The sequence below is a fragment of the Girardinichthys multiradiatus genome, chromosome 5 (assembly GCF_021462225.1).
Source record: "Girardinichthys multiradiatus isolate DD_20200921_A chromosome 5, DD_fGirMul_XY1, whole genome shotgun sequence".
Taxonomy (NCBI): Eukaryota; Metazoa; Chordata; class Actinopteri; order Cyprinodontiformes; family Goodeidae; genus Girardinichthys; species Girardinichthys multiradiatus.
The window spans coordinates 10,349,438-10,364,349 of NC_061798.1; the positions used below are offsets into that span (position 1 = coordinate 10,349,438).

The 14,912-nt window shown below is 43.9% G+C and overlaps 1 protein-coding gene across 3 annotated transcripts in view; it reads left to right on the plus strand.

Moving 5' to 3' along the window:
• Positions 1-14,912, plus strand: part of mast1a (microtubule associated serine/threonine kinase 1a) — a 147,671-nt gene that overhangs the window by 34,602 nt on the left and 98,157 nt on the right. The window contains exon 1 of one of the 3 annotated variants that reach the window (XM_047365948.1): positions 10,070-10,263. The exons of the other annotated variants lie outside the window; for them this stretch is intronic. Within the exon in view, the coding sequence (XP_047221904.1) occupies positions 10,244-10,263 (20 nt within the window). The 5' untranslated portion in view covers positions 10,070-10,243. Of the gene's footprint in view, positions 1-10,069; positions 10,264-14,912 lie in introns of those variants that run through there. 3 annotated transcript variants of the gene reach the window in all.

A 14,912-nucleotide genomic window follows, 5' to 3' on the forward strand; every position in this document is an offset into this window, starting at 1 on the left:
TAGATCTCGCTATATTAATAAATACACACATAGACTTATATATACACATGTATATATTAGCAGTTGTTAACATTAGATCAATTACATCAGTTACTGGGTTAACTAAGGTATTATAAACCGAGCAATTAAACATTAAATGCAACAAATTAAGCAACAAATATAGTTTCGCTGCACTCAGTGAACTCACCCATTGTAGAACAAAACATAAAAATATCTGGATGCATAAAAATAATAATTTCAGATTTTAATTATTAACAATAACGGCCGATATCTAAATGTACTTTTGCAACAAGAAAGTGTTTTTACCTGCTGAGCCTTGATCCGCTTAGCAACAGCAGGAAAAACCTTTTCTCTGGCGATATTTTCCCATCAGATGCTCTGAACAGCGTGGCTATAGACTAGATATTTTTTGTCCTGTTTATATTTACAGATAGCAGTCTGTCTTAGTTGATGCCTGAAATAGGGAAATTATGATATGTTAACCAAAGAGGAACTGATTTTGTAATATCATCCTACCCTCACAAAATCCTCCCAGATTCCCGAGATTACCAATGAGAGGGGAGAGGGAAGGTAGTTTACATAGGCAGCTGACAGCCCTGCCATGAACCTGAAAGGGCCACTGATGGGTTACTTTTGTTCTTAAAGGAAATATTTCCATGTCTGATTCCGGTGACATGCTCTTATCAGTGCTTAACCTAAATAATTTTTATTGCTCTAATAGTAGATGATAATTGAAAATAATATTTTCAATTAGATTCTTTCTTCCCACCGTCTTGGTTCTTTTAGCTAATCACTGCTCTAGCAACTTAGCAGGGAGTTCCTTTGAGGTGAACAAGCCCTACTAGAAATAAAAATGGTGCTATCTCTGTACAAATAGAAGCCAAAGAACATTATTGTGCAAACCGCCCAATGAATGTAATAAAATAATGTGTGTAGTTATACATTCTGACTTTTAATTTGTTGCCATTTACATTTTGGTTGCCATTGTGTGTGTTCATGCTGGTGTGTGAAACTCATATGTCTGCTGCTAATTGCTGTCAGTGGACAGGAGTAAATGTGGATTGCGTTTTGTCGATGACCTGTGACTTTTGTGGTGGGGTGGCAGATGTCAGAGCCAGACATGAGGGAAACTCTGGAGCAGGACGCTTATAATCAGCTCCCCCCTCTTCTGCATGGTGCTGCTGCTGCTGTATTTTTTCTAAATACATCTTTCTATGGGTGAAGATTTGTGCTGTGGATTTAACTGAGCGGCTGGCTGATTATTTTGCTGGTTAAGAAGAAAGACAGGCCAGGGTAAGAAATACAAGGTTAAATATGTTTCAGGAAAGCCTCGACACTGGAACACACGTTCCATCTTCCATGTGATATCATGGTCCCCATCGCCGTCTCTGACCTCCCACTGTGCTACAGTGATATCACCCCCCCTTCCCTCACTCTGCCCTCTTCTGCTATCCCATGTATATTTCATCCATCCAGACTCCCACATTAGAGACGGCATCCATTATTGAATTACTCCCTTCAGCACTACTGTGCAACTGTCACCCGGTGTCAGCTTTAACATTTAGTTGGCTGGTTTCAAAGGGAAGGACGGAGGCAATACGCATATGTGCGCACATACAGCAAAGTGACATTTCTCTTGGCCGGGCACCAAAGAACAGCTCCTGTGGTATCCAGGGTGGACAGACAATGCCTGAGCTCATGCAGGGTGGCAATTTGCTTCTTAGAAAAATGATAACAGTGTTTGTTTGACCCAATGCACTTCTTTAACAGCTGGTGTATTTCGATAGTTATAAATATCTCAAAATCCAAGCTTTGTTTCTGTCATGATATTCTACGACTTCTACTAAACACGGGACAGATTTGCACATACAGTGGTGTGAAATAGCATTTGCTCATTTCCAGATTTCTTAGGATTTAGCTTTTTTTGTCACACATAAATGTTTCAGATCATTGGTTTTAATATTAAACAAAGAGAATCTGTGTAAATACAAAATGCAGACTTTAAATGATGATTTCATTTATTAAGGGAAAAATGCCATACAAAGCAAGTTCTAATCTTGTATTCTAATGTTGTTTTTCATAGTAATTTAGGTATTTTAAATGTGCCTTTTCATACAAATCAACTTGTACTCGATCCTGTGACAAACGTGGCAACAGCTGGCATCAAATGTTTTCGGTAACTGCCAGTGAGTGTTTTAAATCACTGTGGACAAATTCTGTCCCCCTTTTTTTTTTTTGGCAAAAATGGTCTCAATTGAGCAATAAGGCCGTGGGGGGGTTCAAGCATGAAAGGCGTGATAAAGGTCATGCTTAAGGATTTCAATGGGATTCAAATGTAGAGTTTGATTAGGTGAATATCACTGACTTTTTTTCATGTGTTTAATTGTTTTTTGCTTTAGATAAGGTAATTGAAGTAAAGGTCTTTTCATGCCTTACTGAGGAACAACATGTATAAATGTATGTGCAACATGAATGACAGTGAAGAAATTTAACAGTAAGAGCTCTGACTCTTCCAACACATGGCACAAGGTGTATGTCAAGCTTCTAAAAACGTTGGAACAATTGTTTGTGTGTTTTGTGATAGTTTCTTCTGCCTAAAGAATGATGTATACATGTGTGTCTATGTTTAAAAAACAAGATAAATATTTGTTTTTATTTTTGTGAATTACCATTTGAAAACCATTTTGTATTTCCTTATTTAAGCTTACCTTTTTCAGATTTTAAGTTATGGTTAATGATCTGACACATTTAAGCTTGACAAAAAAGTACAAAGAAGAAATCTATAAGGGGGCCGATAGTTTTTCACAGTACAGTAGGTCATCAGAAAATCTCTTTGAGAACAGATCTCAAGGTACAAACAAATTACTTCTGGAAGATCAGCCACATTTTTTATAAATATTAGTCTCAAAGACATAATTGGTGGGTCTGTGACATTTCTGAGCTGCAGATAAACACATTTGATACTTGTGCATCAGGAAATAGCAGTAACAGGAATGACTCAGAACAATAATATCCCACGTTTAATAATAATCAGGTGTTATGCAACTTCGTAACTATGTAAGTCATTCATATATTTTTAAAATTGCTTTCAGATACTATGTACTTCAGTTATTTGATTCCTTTTTGCTTTTTTGATAAGAACAGCATTATTTTTGTCACACCACAGGCTGCTGTTTAAACTGTAACTACCGTAACTAACGTTGATGAAAAAGCAGTTAATTACTCGTACTCGTACTCGTCGTCTTCCGCTTATCCGGGACCGGGTCGCGGGGGCAGCAGACTCAGCAGAGATGCCCAGACGTCCTTCTCCCCAGACACCTCCTCCAGCTCCTCCGGGTGGAGCCCAAGGCGTTCCCAGGCCAGCCGAGAGACATAGTCCCTCCAGCGTGTCCTGGGCCGACCCCTGGGCCTAATCCCGGTGGGATGTGCCTGGAACACCTCCCGAGGAAGGCGTCCAGGAGGCATCTGGTATAGATGCCCGAGCCACCTCAACTGGCTCCTCTCGATGTGGAGGAGCAGCGGCTCTACTCTAAGACCCTCCCGGATGGCCGAGCTCCTCAACCTATCTCTAAGGGAGTGCCCGGCCACCCTACGAAGGAAGCTCATTTCAGCCGCTTGTATCCGGGATCTCATTCTTTCGGTCATGACCAAAGTTCATGGCCATAAGTGAGGGTAGGAACGTAGACCGACCGGTAAATTGAGAGCTTTGCTTTTCGGCTCAGGTCTCTCTTCACCACAACGGACCGGCACAGCGACCCCATTACTGCGGCAGCCGCACCGATCCATCTGTCGATCTCCCGCTCCATTTTTCCCCCACTCGTGAACAAGACCCCAAGATACTTAAACTCCTCCACTTGAGGCAGGAACTCCCCTCCAACCTGAAGAGGACAAGACACCATGTTCCGGTTGAGTACCATGGCTTCGGACTTGGAGGAGCTGATCTTCATCCCAGCCGCTTCACACTCGGCTGCAAACTGCCCCAGCGCATGCTGTATGTCTTGGCTAGAGGGGGCCAGCAGGACCACGTCATCTGCAAAAAGAAGAGACGAAATCCACTGGTCCCCAAACCAGACCCCCTCCGGCCCTTGGCTGCGTCTAGAAATCCTGTCCATAAAAGTTATGAACAGGACCAGTGACAAAGGGCAGCCCTGCCGGAGTCCAACATGCACCGGGAACAGGTCCGACTTAGTGCTGGCAATGCGAACCCGACTCCTGCTCCGCTCGTACAGGGACCGGATGGCCCCTAGTAAAGGGCCCCCGATTCCATACTCCTGGAGCACCCCCCACAGGGCATCATGATGGACACAGATGAATGCTTTCTCCAGGTCCACAAAACACATATAGACCGGTTGGGCAAACTCCCATGAACCCTCGAGTACCCTGTAGAGGGTATAAAGCTGGTCCAGTGTTCCACGGCCGGGACGAAAACCACACTGCTCCTCCTGAAGCCGAAGTTCGACTATCGGCCGGACTCTCCTCTCCAATACCCTGGCGTAGGCCTTACCAGGGAGGCTGAGGAGTGTGATCCCCCTGTAGTTGGAACACACCCTCCGGTCCCCCTTCTTATCAGAATCAGAATCAGAAAAGCTTTATTGCCAAGTACGTTTTTGGACATACAAGGAATTTGTTTTGGCGTAGTTGGTGCAATACAGTACAAATTAAACAGTATAAACATATCTACAATATAATATAAATATATGTGCACAGTTTTAAGTGAGTGAGGGGGGACCACCACCCCAGTCTGCCAGTCCAGAGGCACTTTCCCCAACCGCCACGCAATGTTGAAGAGGCGTGTCAACCATGACAGCCCAACAATATCCAGAGACTTGAGGTACTAATGGCGGATCTCATCCACCCCCGAAGCCTTGCCACCGCGGAGCTTTTTAACCACCTCGGTGACTTCAGCCTGGGTGATGAAAGAGTCCAACCCCAAGTCCCCAGCCTCTGTTTCCACCACGGAATGCGTGATGGCAGGATTGAGGAGATCCTCGAAGTACTCCTTCCTCCGCCCGATAATGTCCTCATTCGAGGTCAGCAGCCTCCCACCCCCACTATAAACAGTGTTGGCGAAGCACTGCTTCCCCCTCCTGAGGCGCCGGACGGTTTGCCAGAATCGCTTCCAACCGGTAGTCCTTCTCCATGGCCCCACCGAACTCCTCCCAGGCCCGAGTTTTTGCCTCTGCCACAGCCCGGGCCGCAGCACGCTTGACCTCACGGTACCCGTCAGCCACCTCAGGACTCCCACAATCCAACCACAGCTGATAGGACTCCTTCTTCAGCTTGACAGCATCCCTTACTGCCGGTGTCCACCACCAAGTTCTGGGATGGCCGCCACGACAGGCACTGCAGACCTTACGGCCACAGCTATGGGCAGCAGCATCGACAATAGATGCGGAGAACATGGCCCACTCGGACTCTCCCGGAGGTGGGAGTTGAATACATCACTGGCCGAGGGCTCCGCCAGGTGTTCCTAGCAGACCCTCACTATGCGCTTGGGCCTGCCAAGTCTGTCCGGCTTTCTCCTCCTCCAGCGGATCCAACTCACCACCAGGTGGTGATCAGTGGACAGCTCAGCCCCTCTCTTCACCCGAGTGTCCAAAACATGCGGCCGAAGGTCTGATGATACGCCCACAAAGTCGATCATCGACCTCCTGCCTAGGGTGTCCTGGTGCCAAGTGCACTGATGGACACCCTTATGTTTGAACATGGTGTTCATTATGGACACTCCGTGACTAGCACAGAAGTCCAATAACAAAACACCACTCGGATTCAGATCGGGGAGGCCATTCCTCCCGATCACGCCTTTCCAGGTGTCACAGAAGAGAGTCCAGCCCCTCTCAAGGAGACGGGTTCCAGAGCCCACACTGTGCGCGGAGGCGAGCCCGACTATTTTTAGTCGATATCTCTCGACCTCCCGTCAGTCCTTGCTCCGCCGCCTCAGGACGGGGAAGCAGTGCTTCGCCAACACTGTTTACAGTGCGGGTGGGAGGCTGCTGACCTCAACTGCGGACATTATCGGGCGGTGGAAGGAGTACTTCGAGGATCTCCTCAATCCTGCCATCATGCATTCCGTGGTGGAAACAGAGGCTGGGGACTCGGGGTTGGACTCTTTCATCACCCAGGCTGAAGTCACCGAGGTGGTTAAAAAGCTCCATGGTGGCAGGGCTTCGGGGGTGGATGAGATCCGCCATTAGTACCTCAAGTCTCTGGATGTTGTGGGGTTGTCATGGTTGACACGCCTCTTCAACATTACGTGGCAGTCGGGGACAGTGCCTCTGGACTGGCAGACTGGGGTGGTGGTCCCCCTTCATAAGAAGCGTGACCGGAGGGTGTGTTCCAACTACAGGGGGATCACACTCCTCAGCCTCACTGGTAAGGCCTATGCCTGGATATTGGAGAGGAGAGTCCGGCCGATAGTCGAACCTTGGCTTCAGGAGGAGCAGTGTGGTTTTTGTCCCGGCTGTGGAACACTGGACCAGCTCTATACCCTCTACAGGGTGCTCGAGGGTTCATGGGAGTTTGCCCAACCGGTCTACATGTGTTTTGTGGACCTGGGGAAAGCATTCATCAGTGTCCCTCGTGATGCCCTGTGGGGGTGCTCCAGGAGTATGGAGTCTTGGGCCCTTTATTATGGACCATCTGGTCTCTGTACAAGCGGAGCAGGAGTTAGGTTCGCATTGCCGGCACTAAGTCGGACCTGTTTCCGGTGCATGTTGGACTCCGGCAGGGCTGCCCTTTGTCATCAGTCCTGTTCATAACTTTTATGGATAGGATTTCTAGGCGTAGCCAAGGTTCCGGAGGGGGTCTGGTTTGGGGACCAGAGGATTTCGTCTCTTCTTTTTGCAGATGACGTGGTCCTGCTGGCCCCCTCTAGCCAAGACATACAGCATGCGCTGGGGTTGTTCGCAGCCGGGTGTGAAGCAGCTGGGATGAGGATCAGCTCCTCCAAATCATGGTTCCAGAAAAGGGTGGCTTGTCTTCTTCAGGTTGGAGGGGAGTTCCTGCCTCAAGTGGAGGAGTTTAAGTATCTCAGGGTCTTGTTCACGAGTGAGGGAAGAATGGAGCGGGAGATCGGTGCCGCAGTAATGGGGGCGCTGTGCCAGTCAGTTGTGGTAAAGAGAGAGCTGAGCCGAAAATGAAAGCTCTCAATTTACCGGTTGGTCTACGTTCCTACCCTCACTTATGGCCATGAACTTTGGGTCATGACCAAAAGAATGAGATCCCGGATACAAGCGGCTGAAATGAGCTTCCTCCGTAGGGTGGCCGAGCACTTCCTTAGAGATAGGTTGAGGAGCTCGGCCATCCGTGAGGGGCTTGGAGTAGAGACGCTGCTCCTCCACATCGAGAGGAGCCAGTTGAGTTGGCTTGGGCATCTATACCGGATGCCTCCTGGACGCCTTCCTCGGGAGTTGTTCCAGGCACGTCCCACCAGGAGGAGGCCCAGGGGACGGCCCAGGACACGCTGGAGGGACTATGTCTCTCGGCTGACCTGGGAACGCCTTGGGCTCTCCCCGGAGGAGCTGGAGGAGGTGTCTGGGGAGAGGGACGTCTGGGCGTCTCTGCTGAGTCTGCTGCCCCCGCGACCCGGTCCCGGATAAGTGGAAGACGACGACTACGAGTACGAGATCTTCCAATGTTAAAACGATTAGAATAATACATCAAACCAATAAAAATAAAAATAAATTTTTCTTACAGCAATGTTTGCATTTTGAAAGGTATACTGCTTAAAGGTTGTTATTTAAAAAAACAAAAACTTAATCTGACAAACTATCCCCATTGGAACACATATTGTAATTTATTGAATATGACTGTAGATGAATGATTGGCAAGTGCTGTAAGAAATCTGCGACGGTTTAGTGACCGCAGGGTTAATCTGCTTTGCAGCTTCCTATTGATGCTAAGCTAGTGGGCGTTTTCACAGTTTTTAATTACGTTGGACTGCAGTTGGGTTTCTAGTTCAAAATCTGAAAACTTAGACTTATCAGACCTGAACTTGATCATTCCATCAATGAATCAATGAAAATTTGGTGCTGTTTGTGAGAACGCAAAAATGCGTTTTTTTTTTTTTTTTTACAATGACATAAGTTTGATAAAAAGTCCAACCTGAACTAGAATAGTCTGTACCAGGGGTGAAAGTGAGCCGGTACAGTCCGGTACTGCGTGCCACTAAAAGATTCAGCACTGGTACGCAATACCGGGAAGAGGGAAGAGCGACTGTCTGCTATGATTCCGTCATCCAGAACCAGTTACGGCTGCAAAAACTCACGAGTACACAAAGATCAGATGTGCCACCAATAGGCAGTCTAAAACACGATTTAATCTGTTTATAAATTTAGCTTTTTTCCCCTCCTTCCAAATAGTTTCTGAACTGTTCTGCTATGATGGAGCCTCAATGCTCTTGCTTTGCGTCTCTCCTCTCGGAGCTGGAGGCTTTTGTAAACGCCCAGCGTTTAAAACGAGCACCACTACGTTTAATGTCTGTCTGCTCGCTACTTAAGACCCCAGTTAAAAGCAAAGGGAGAGAAACTAGTTGTGTTTAATGTTATTTTGCTGAATTACAACAACACAGTACAGCTCGAAAACACCGTTACGACCAGAGATTTAACTTACACTACACGAGAGCGCATGCGCGCTTACTTCCGAAACAGAACGGTTGCCAAGGAGATTGGTGCATTCGATTTAATGGACTGGGAGATTTTACACAGGTGGTGCACAGACATAAAAAACCGCAGCTTGCATTAGGACAGGACGAACTACAAATCACTTAGCATCTACAGACTTTTAAAAAAAAACTCGAAAACAACCGAACTGTCAATTTTTTTAATTTAAATGAAATCAAAACTTGCCCACAATGCAGAGAACAATAACTTCTTTGTTCAAAAGAAAAGACGGAAACTGAAGAAAAGTTATACATCAGAAAATAGTTTATCATTGTTTCATACATGGAAGTTCTTTAACAATTGAAAAAAAAAAAAAAAAAAAATAAAAAATATATATATATATATATATATCAGTGGCGGATGCTGGTCTTACAAGGAGGGGAAGCTCAGTTTCAAGATCGCTGATTCGCTCATTTCGCTGTCAATCAAAAAGGGATTCAGCCTCAGACACATCATCCAATCATCATGCAGAAGCTGAGCGTCCGGGCCAGCCGAGGCCAGCCCACTGCCCCCATAGACCCCCAGAGACGCTGAGCGTCCGATGGGCGGGACAAAGCCCAGCATTTTTACTTCGCTACTGAACTCACTGTTTAAAGCTCTGTGAACCTGCGGGAATGAGTGAGGAAAGCCTCGTCGTTACCATTGATAAGAAGCTGATTCTGAACAAAAGTTGAGCGCGTTGTTGCGCATATTTAGTCAATGACTGTACACACAACAGTATATATTTGATCACTTATTTTTTGACATTTTAGGGGAAGCTGAGCTTCCCTTGCAGTCTTAGAGCAATCGCCACTGCATGCATATATGCCCCCGTTGCCTCCCCAGCCCCCCCTTTAGCTCCGCCCCTAAGTACCGGCAAGAATTTAAAACTACTTTCACCCCTGGTCTGCACTGAGTTAAGCATATTTAAATCACAGGTCTTTTGAGGTGAATGTATTGTTACAACCTCTAGTCAGGATCTCATTAATTATGCTGATGCACTTACTAGTTGGTGTCTTTTATGGCATCAATATTATATTAGTTGAATATTTTTCACTTCTCACACTGGTTTTCTTGGAGTTTCACAAATTTCTCCAATATCTTACTGACGTACCTCTATGTTTGATGATAATGATGGATCTCCAGCAAACACTCACACTCTCTCGTTCCTCTCTTGTTGTGTGCCTAACTCGCCCCTTACTTTGTCGCTGTACACTTCCTGCCTTGGCACGATACCCTTGAGAGCAGCCCCACAGTCCTCTCTCCTTTAGAGAAGGATAATCGGCAGCCTGCTCTCTGTCTGCCTCTTCTGTCCTTGTTTAAATTCTAATCAGCTGCAGCTGCCACCTTCAAATCTTTCTTTAGTATATTGCACGGACCCCTAAAGAAATACTCATTTGTGATGTCTGTGGGAGCAATAAGGGACAGTTTGAGGCTGTGTTTGTGTGTATGGAAGTGGCCAGGGGAAGCTGTCATCGCAGCGTAGAGCGTAATTTCAGCTTTTTGACTGCCTCTTACTCTGTGTGTGTTTATTTCTGTGAACACAATTGTGGTTCCGCGGCTCTCATGTTCATCTGCCAACACATCATTCTGCTGAAAGCAGCATGTTTCGACGAACAAAAAGGTAAACACCGACAATCTGTTAACGTGTATCCTTTGTGAACATTGTGGTGCCGTGCAGTTGTTACTGTGTGATGAGGTTGCTGTGTTTTTTCCATGATGTGTCCATGCTCACTGCCAGCTCTCATGCTGTCTCACAGTTGTCCCGTCTCCATTTAGGTTCAGCAATATGCCATGCGCATATGTATGTGTCTTTATGCGCTTATGTGTATATCAGTTGTATTTTTTGAACACAGGATGCTTTGTGTAAAACACAACTAAATGCCCTTGCGTGTAATTGAAGTACAGCATTTGGTTCCAAAAGCTATGTATTTATGTGCTCTGTTATGCAAATGCATTGAACATGTGAGATGTGAATTTATACTGATGTTGAGTGACAATGTAGTAATACTGAAGCATTTAGTTTATGATCTGCACACTTGTCTCTGTTTATGCACACACACACACACACACACACACACACACACACACACACACACACACACACTCACAGGGAGGACTGAGTGTGCTTGGTTGGTAGCCGGGATAAGAATATGGAGTGAAAGCTTTTTTTCAGTGTCCAGGGAGTGCTTGCAGAGAAGCAACAGCGGGCAGTGTTCGAGTGCTGTCTTCCTGGCACAGTTCCCCGATCCTCCATTCCACACACACACACACTATTGCCTGTATTTTGTGTCCCTAACATTATCTCTTTCTCTTCTGTTGTGCTCTCCACTCCTTTATGGACCATCTGCCTGAAGCCTTTAGCCCCCCCTGCTGCTAGCTTTCTCCTCTTCTGATCTCAGGGGGATTAGTGTTAGTCCTTGCTAATGCTCCCATCATGCATGCACTGAACCGCAGGATGCTCTGGTGTATATGCAAGAAGAGGTTGCTTAACTCTGCCTTCAGTGTTTGTGATACATTACAGCTGACTTTTCAACTAGTAAAAGTTGTCAACTCACCCAAACACAGTTTTAGGGGTATTCTTCAAGGTTTTTTAGTGTAGAGTAATTTTGCAAGCTGCTAGTGTGTTGTGATTATGAATATGAATATATTATTTAATATTTAAAATTAATACTTTAACATTTTATTAAATAATATTTCTGCCTGTTAAGGGTTATCCTGTGAATACCAGCCCAGTAAGGCGATGGTATTATGAAATTATTGAAAGGGATGAGCCAAGTTCTGACATTATTGAACAGCAAAACTCTGTACACACACAGAATGAATTCAAACAATTTCTTAAAATACAAGAATTTATTAACAAAAATAAGTCAACTCAAAGTCAAACATATTTCAATCAACAAACTCTTTACTATGCTAAAATAATCCAAATAAACTACCAAGCAGAATTAAAGAATAAGCAAGACTAATAGGCTATGTACAATATAAACAAGTTCATCAAAGATGGTTGAAAAGGAATGACCGAAACAGTGATGCAACATTACCATGCAATGTTATCTATGTTTGAGAACCAAGGATTATCTTGAAGAACCTGGAAATGAAGTTAAGTTAGTCTTGGAACAATAATTGGCATACCTTTAAACAACCATTCACAATGCAAGATCAGATAAAATATTATATTAATAAAATAATATTTTAAAGAAGGATTTGCTGAATAAAACCAACCTTCTAGATGACCAATTCTCAATGGTTTTTAATTAGTTGCCTTTATTTATTAAATTAATATTTAAAGAAATATTAAGGAAACAGTAAAATAATATGTAAGGAAATATTATTTTGAATAAGAACCTAATCTTTCTGGAGAAATGGGGCTTAGTGGTGTTTACTTAGTTTTCAAGTTTAGTAAAATAATATTTAGGGAAATATTGTTTTCTAGATTGAAACCTAACAACCTTTTTGGGTAATTGATCTTTAGTAGCAAGCACGTGTTCTTAGCTGTTAGCAGTTAAAGCTAACAAAAGAAGCTTATAGCTTATCATCAGAATCGATCACATACTTTTAAATACCATTAATGGTCAGTCAGTCTGTCATTTTCTACCGCTTATTCCATAGTAGGTCACGGGGGAGCTGGTGCCTATCTCCAGCAGTCTATGGGCGAGAGGCGGGGTACACCCTGTACAGATCTTCTGTGTTTAAAATCACCCTTTAAATAAAGTTTGTCTTAACTTTAAAAACACACAAACACAAAACACACAAACTGAGCTCATGTGCTTACAGATAATTTGCTAGCACTATATTGTAAATATGAATCTGAGAATATTATTTAATATTTAATATTAATATTTTAATATTAATATTTTAATATTTTACCAAATAATATTCCGGTCTGTTAAGGATTGTCCTGTGAATACCAGCCCCATTAAGGCAATGGTATTAGGACAGAATAGAAAGGTGTGAGACGAGCTCTGGCATTATTGAACAGCATAAACTCTGCACACACATGGAATGAATTCACACAATTTCTTAAAATACAAGAATTTATTAACAAAAATAAGTCAACTCAAAGTCAAATATATTTCAATCAACAAATTCTTTATTATGCTAAAACAATCCAACTAAACTACCAAGCAGAATTAAAGAATAAGGAAGACTAATGGGCTATGTACAATATAAACAAGTTGATTAAAGATGATTAGAAATCATGACCAAAAAGAGTGATGCAACATTTCCATGCAATGTTTATGTTTGAGAACCAAGGATTATCTTGAAGAATCTGAAAGTGAAGTTAAGTTAGTTTTGGAACTAACTTAGAAAATAATCAGCAACATTTAGACAACCCTTCACAATGCAAGATCAGATTAAATATTATTTTAATAAAATAATGTTTTAAATAATGATCTGCTGAATAAAACCAACCTCCTGGATGACTAATTCTCAATTGTGTCTAATTAACTGCCTTTATTTATTAAAATAATATTTGAAGAAATATTATTGAGTATTTTGGAAAAGAGCCAAATCTTTCTGGAGAAATGGGGCTTAATGGTGTTTACTTAGTTATCAACTCTAGCAAATGATGTTCAGGGACTATTATTCACTAGCTTGAAAACTAACAACCTTTCTGTTGACTAGCCTTAATGCTAGCACACGTGTTCTTACCGGCTGGCCGTTGGGCTAACAAAGAAGCTAGCTAAAGTGCTAAGCTAGAAGATAGCTTAGCACCAGAATCAACACATACCTTTAAAATACCAGGGTTAAAATGCATAAGCGCGGACGGCGCGTTATGAGCAATGTTCTGGTTAAAACCACCCTTTAAATAAAGTTTATCTTAGCTTTAAAACATACAAAGAACACGGAACCGCCGCGTGCCGTAGCTAGCCTACTAGCGCTAAAGATCGCCAGGTTCCACAAAACAAACTTCATAGAATGAAAACGTTCAGATTATTTCATCCTAACTGTTAATCTGCCCAAACCCAACCTCTGACCATGGTGAGTAAACGTTGTCCAAGGGCGATGAAGTTCGAATAAACGTCCACAGTCAACAAGCGGTTGGTTTTCAGCTAACCTCTGCGTTAGCTCCGGAGGGCTGGGCGGCTGTTCGTTACCGTAACACGGTGGTGCAAGCCGTAGTCCGTCCTTGCGGCTCGGCTTGTAGAAACAGCTTCTCCACCGGGATCTCTCCTCGATACAGTTTTGCTTCTGTGGGGCCTCGAAGAGAAAATGCAAGCAACTCTTACACCTTAATTTCCCCGTTCATGAATGAAAATACCGGATACACAGACAGTATTTCATTCTACTTAACTTTGCATATGATCGATGATCGTATGGCTTCCTTGGATCCAGTTGAATTTATGTCTTTTTGCCAGCAAAAGACATCAGCGCGCTTTCCTCTCCTATCCAGTTCCTATGGAAGGCCGCGTGGAAGAGAAAGATTTGTGGAAAGGTGGGGCTTTTATTTGAGTAATGGCGCCACAGGAAATCCGCAGTTACCCCCTTTCCTGGCTGTGCTGGAAGAAGGTTAATGCACTTTATTTTGAAAAGTTCCAGGAAAGTATGTGCCGGAGTTTTAGTGTTGAAATCCACGGCTGGGTCCCAACAACTACGATAACTGAGTTTCAACACAAACAAAACAAAACAAAAAATGTTTAGATTATTTCAATATAAATTACTTCTCTCTGCCCCAACCTATGCTGAGGAAAAGTTGTCCGGGTCGACGAAGTTTGAAGAAAGCATCCACAGTGAACAAAGGGTTAGTTTGCAGCTAACCTCTGTAGCTGTGGGGTGGGACGGCTCGTTCTGTCAGCCAGCCAAACTGCACGTTACAGCTGTAACCACGGTGATGCAGTCCCGTTGTCCTTCCTTCAGACTGGGAAAACTGCTCCACTCGGCGTCATAGTGACAGGGTCTCTGCTAGGAACTCTCTGGAACTCAGTTTGCTTCTGTAGACCTCGGAGAGAAAGTCAAGCAACGCTTGTACCTTAATTACCCCCGTTCATGAATGAATACCAGAAACACAAACAGCAGTTCATTCCTACTTAACTTAGTGCATTTGATCGCGGGATCGTATGACACTCTTGGATCCAGTTTGAAGAATTATGCCTGTTTGCCTGCAAAGAGACATTAGCGCGCTGTGTCCCTTTATCCAGTTCCGCTGGAAATCTGTGTGGAAGAGGTCAGTTTGTAGCGAAAGCGGTGATTTTATTTCGACAGTGACACCACGAGAAGTCCGCTGTTACCCCTTTTCCTGGCTGTGCTGGAAGTAGGTTAATGCGATTT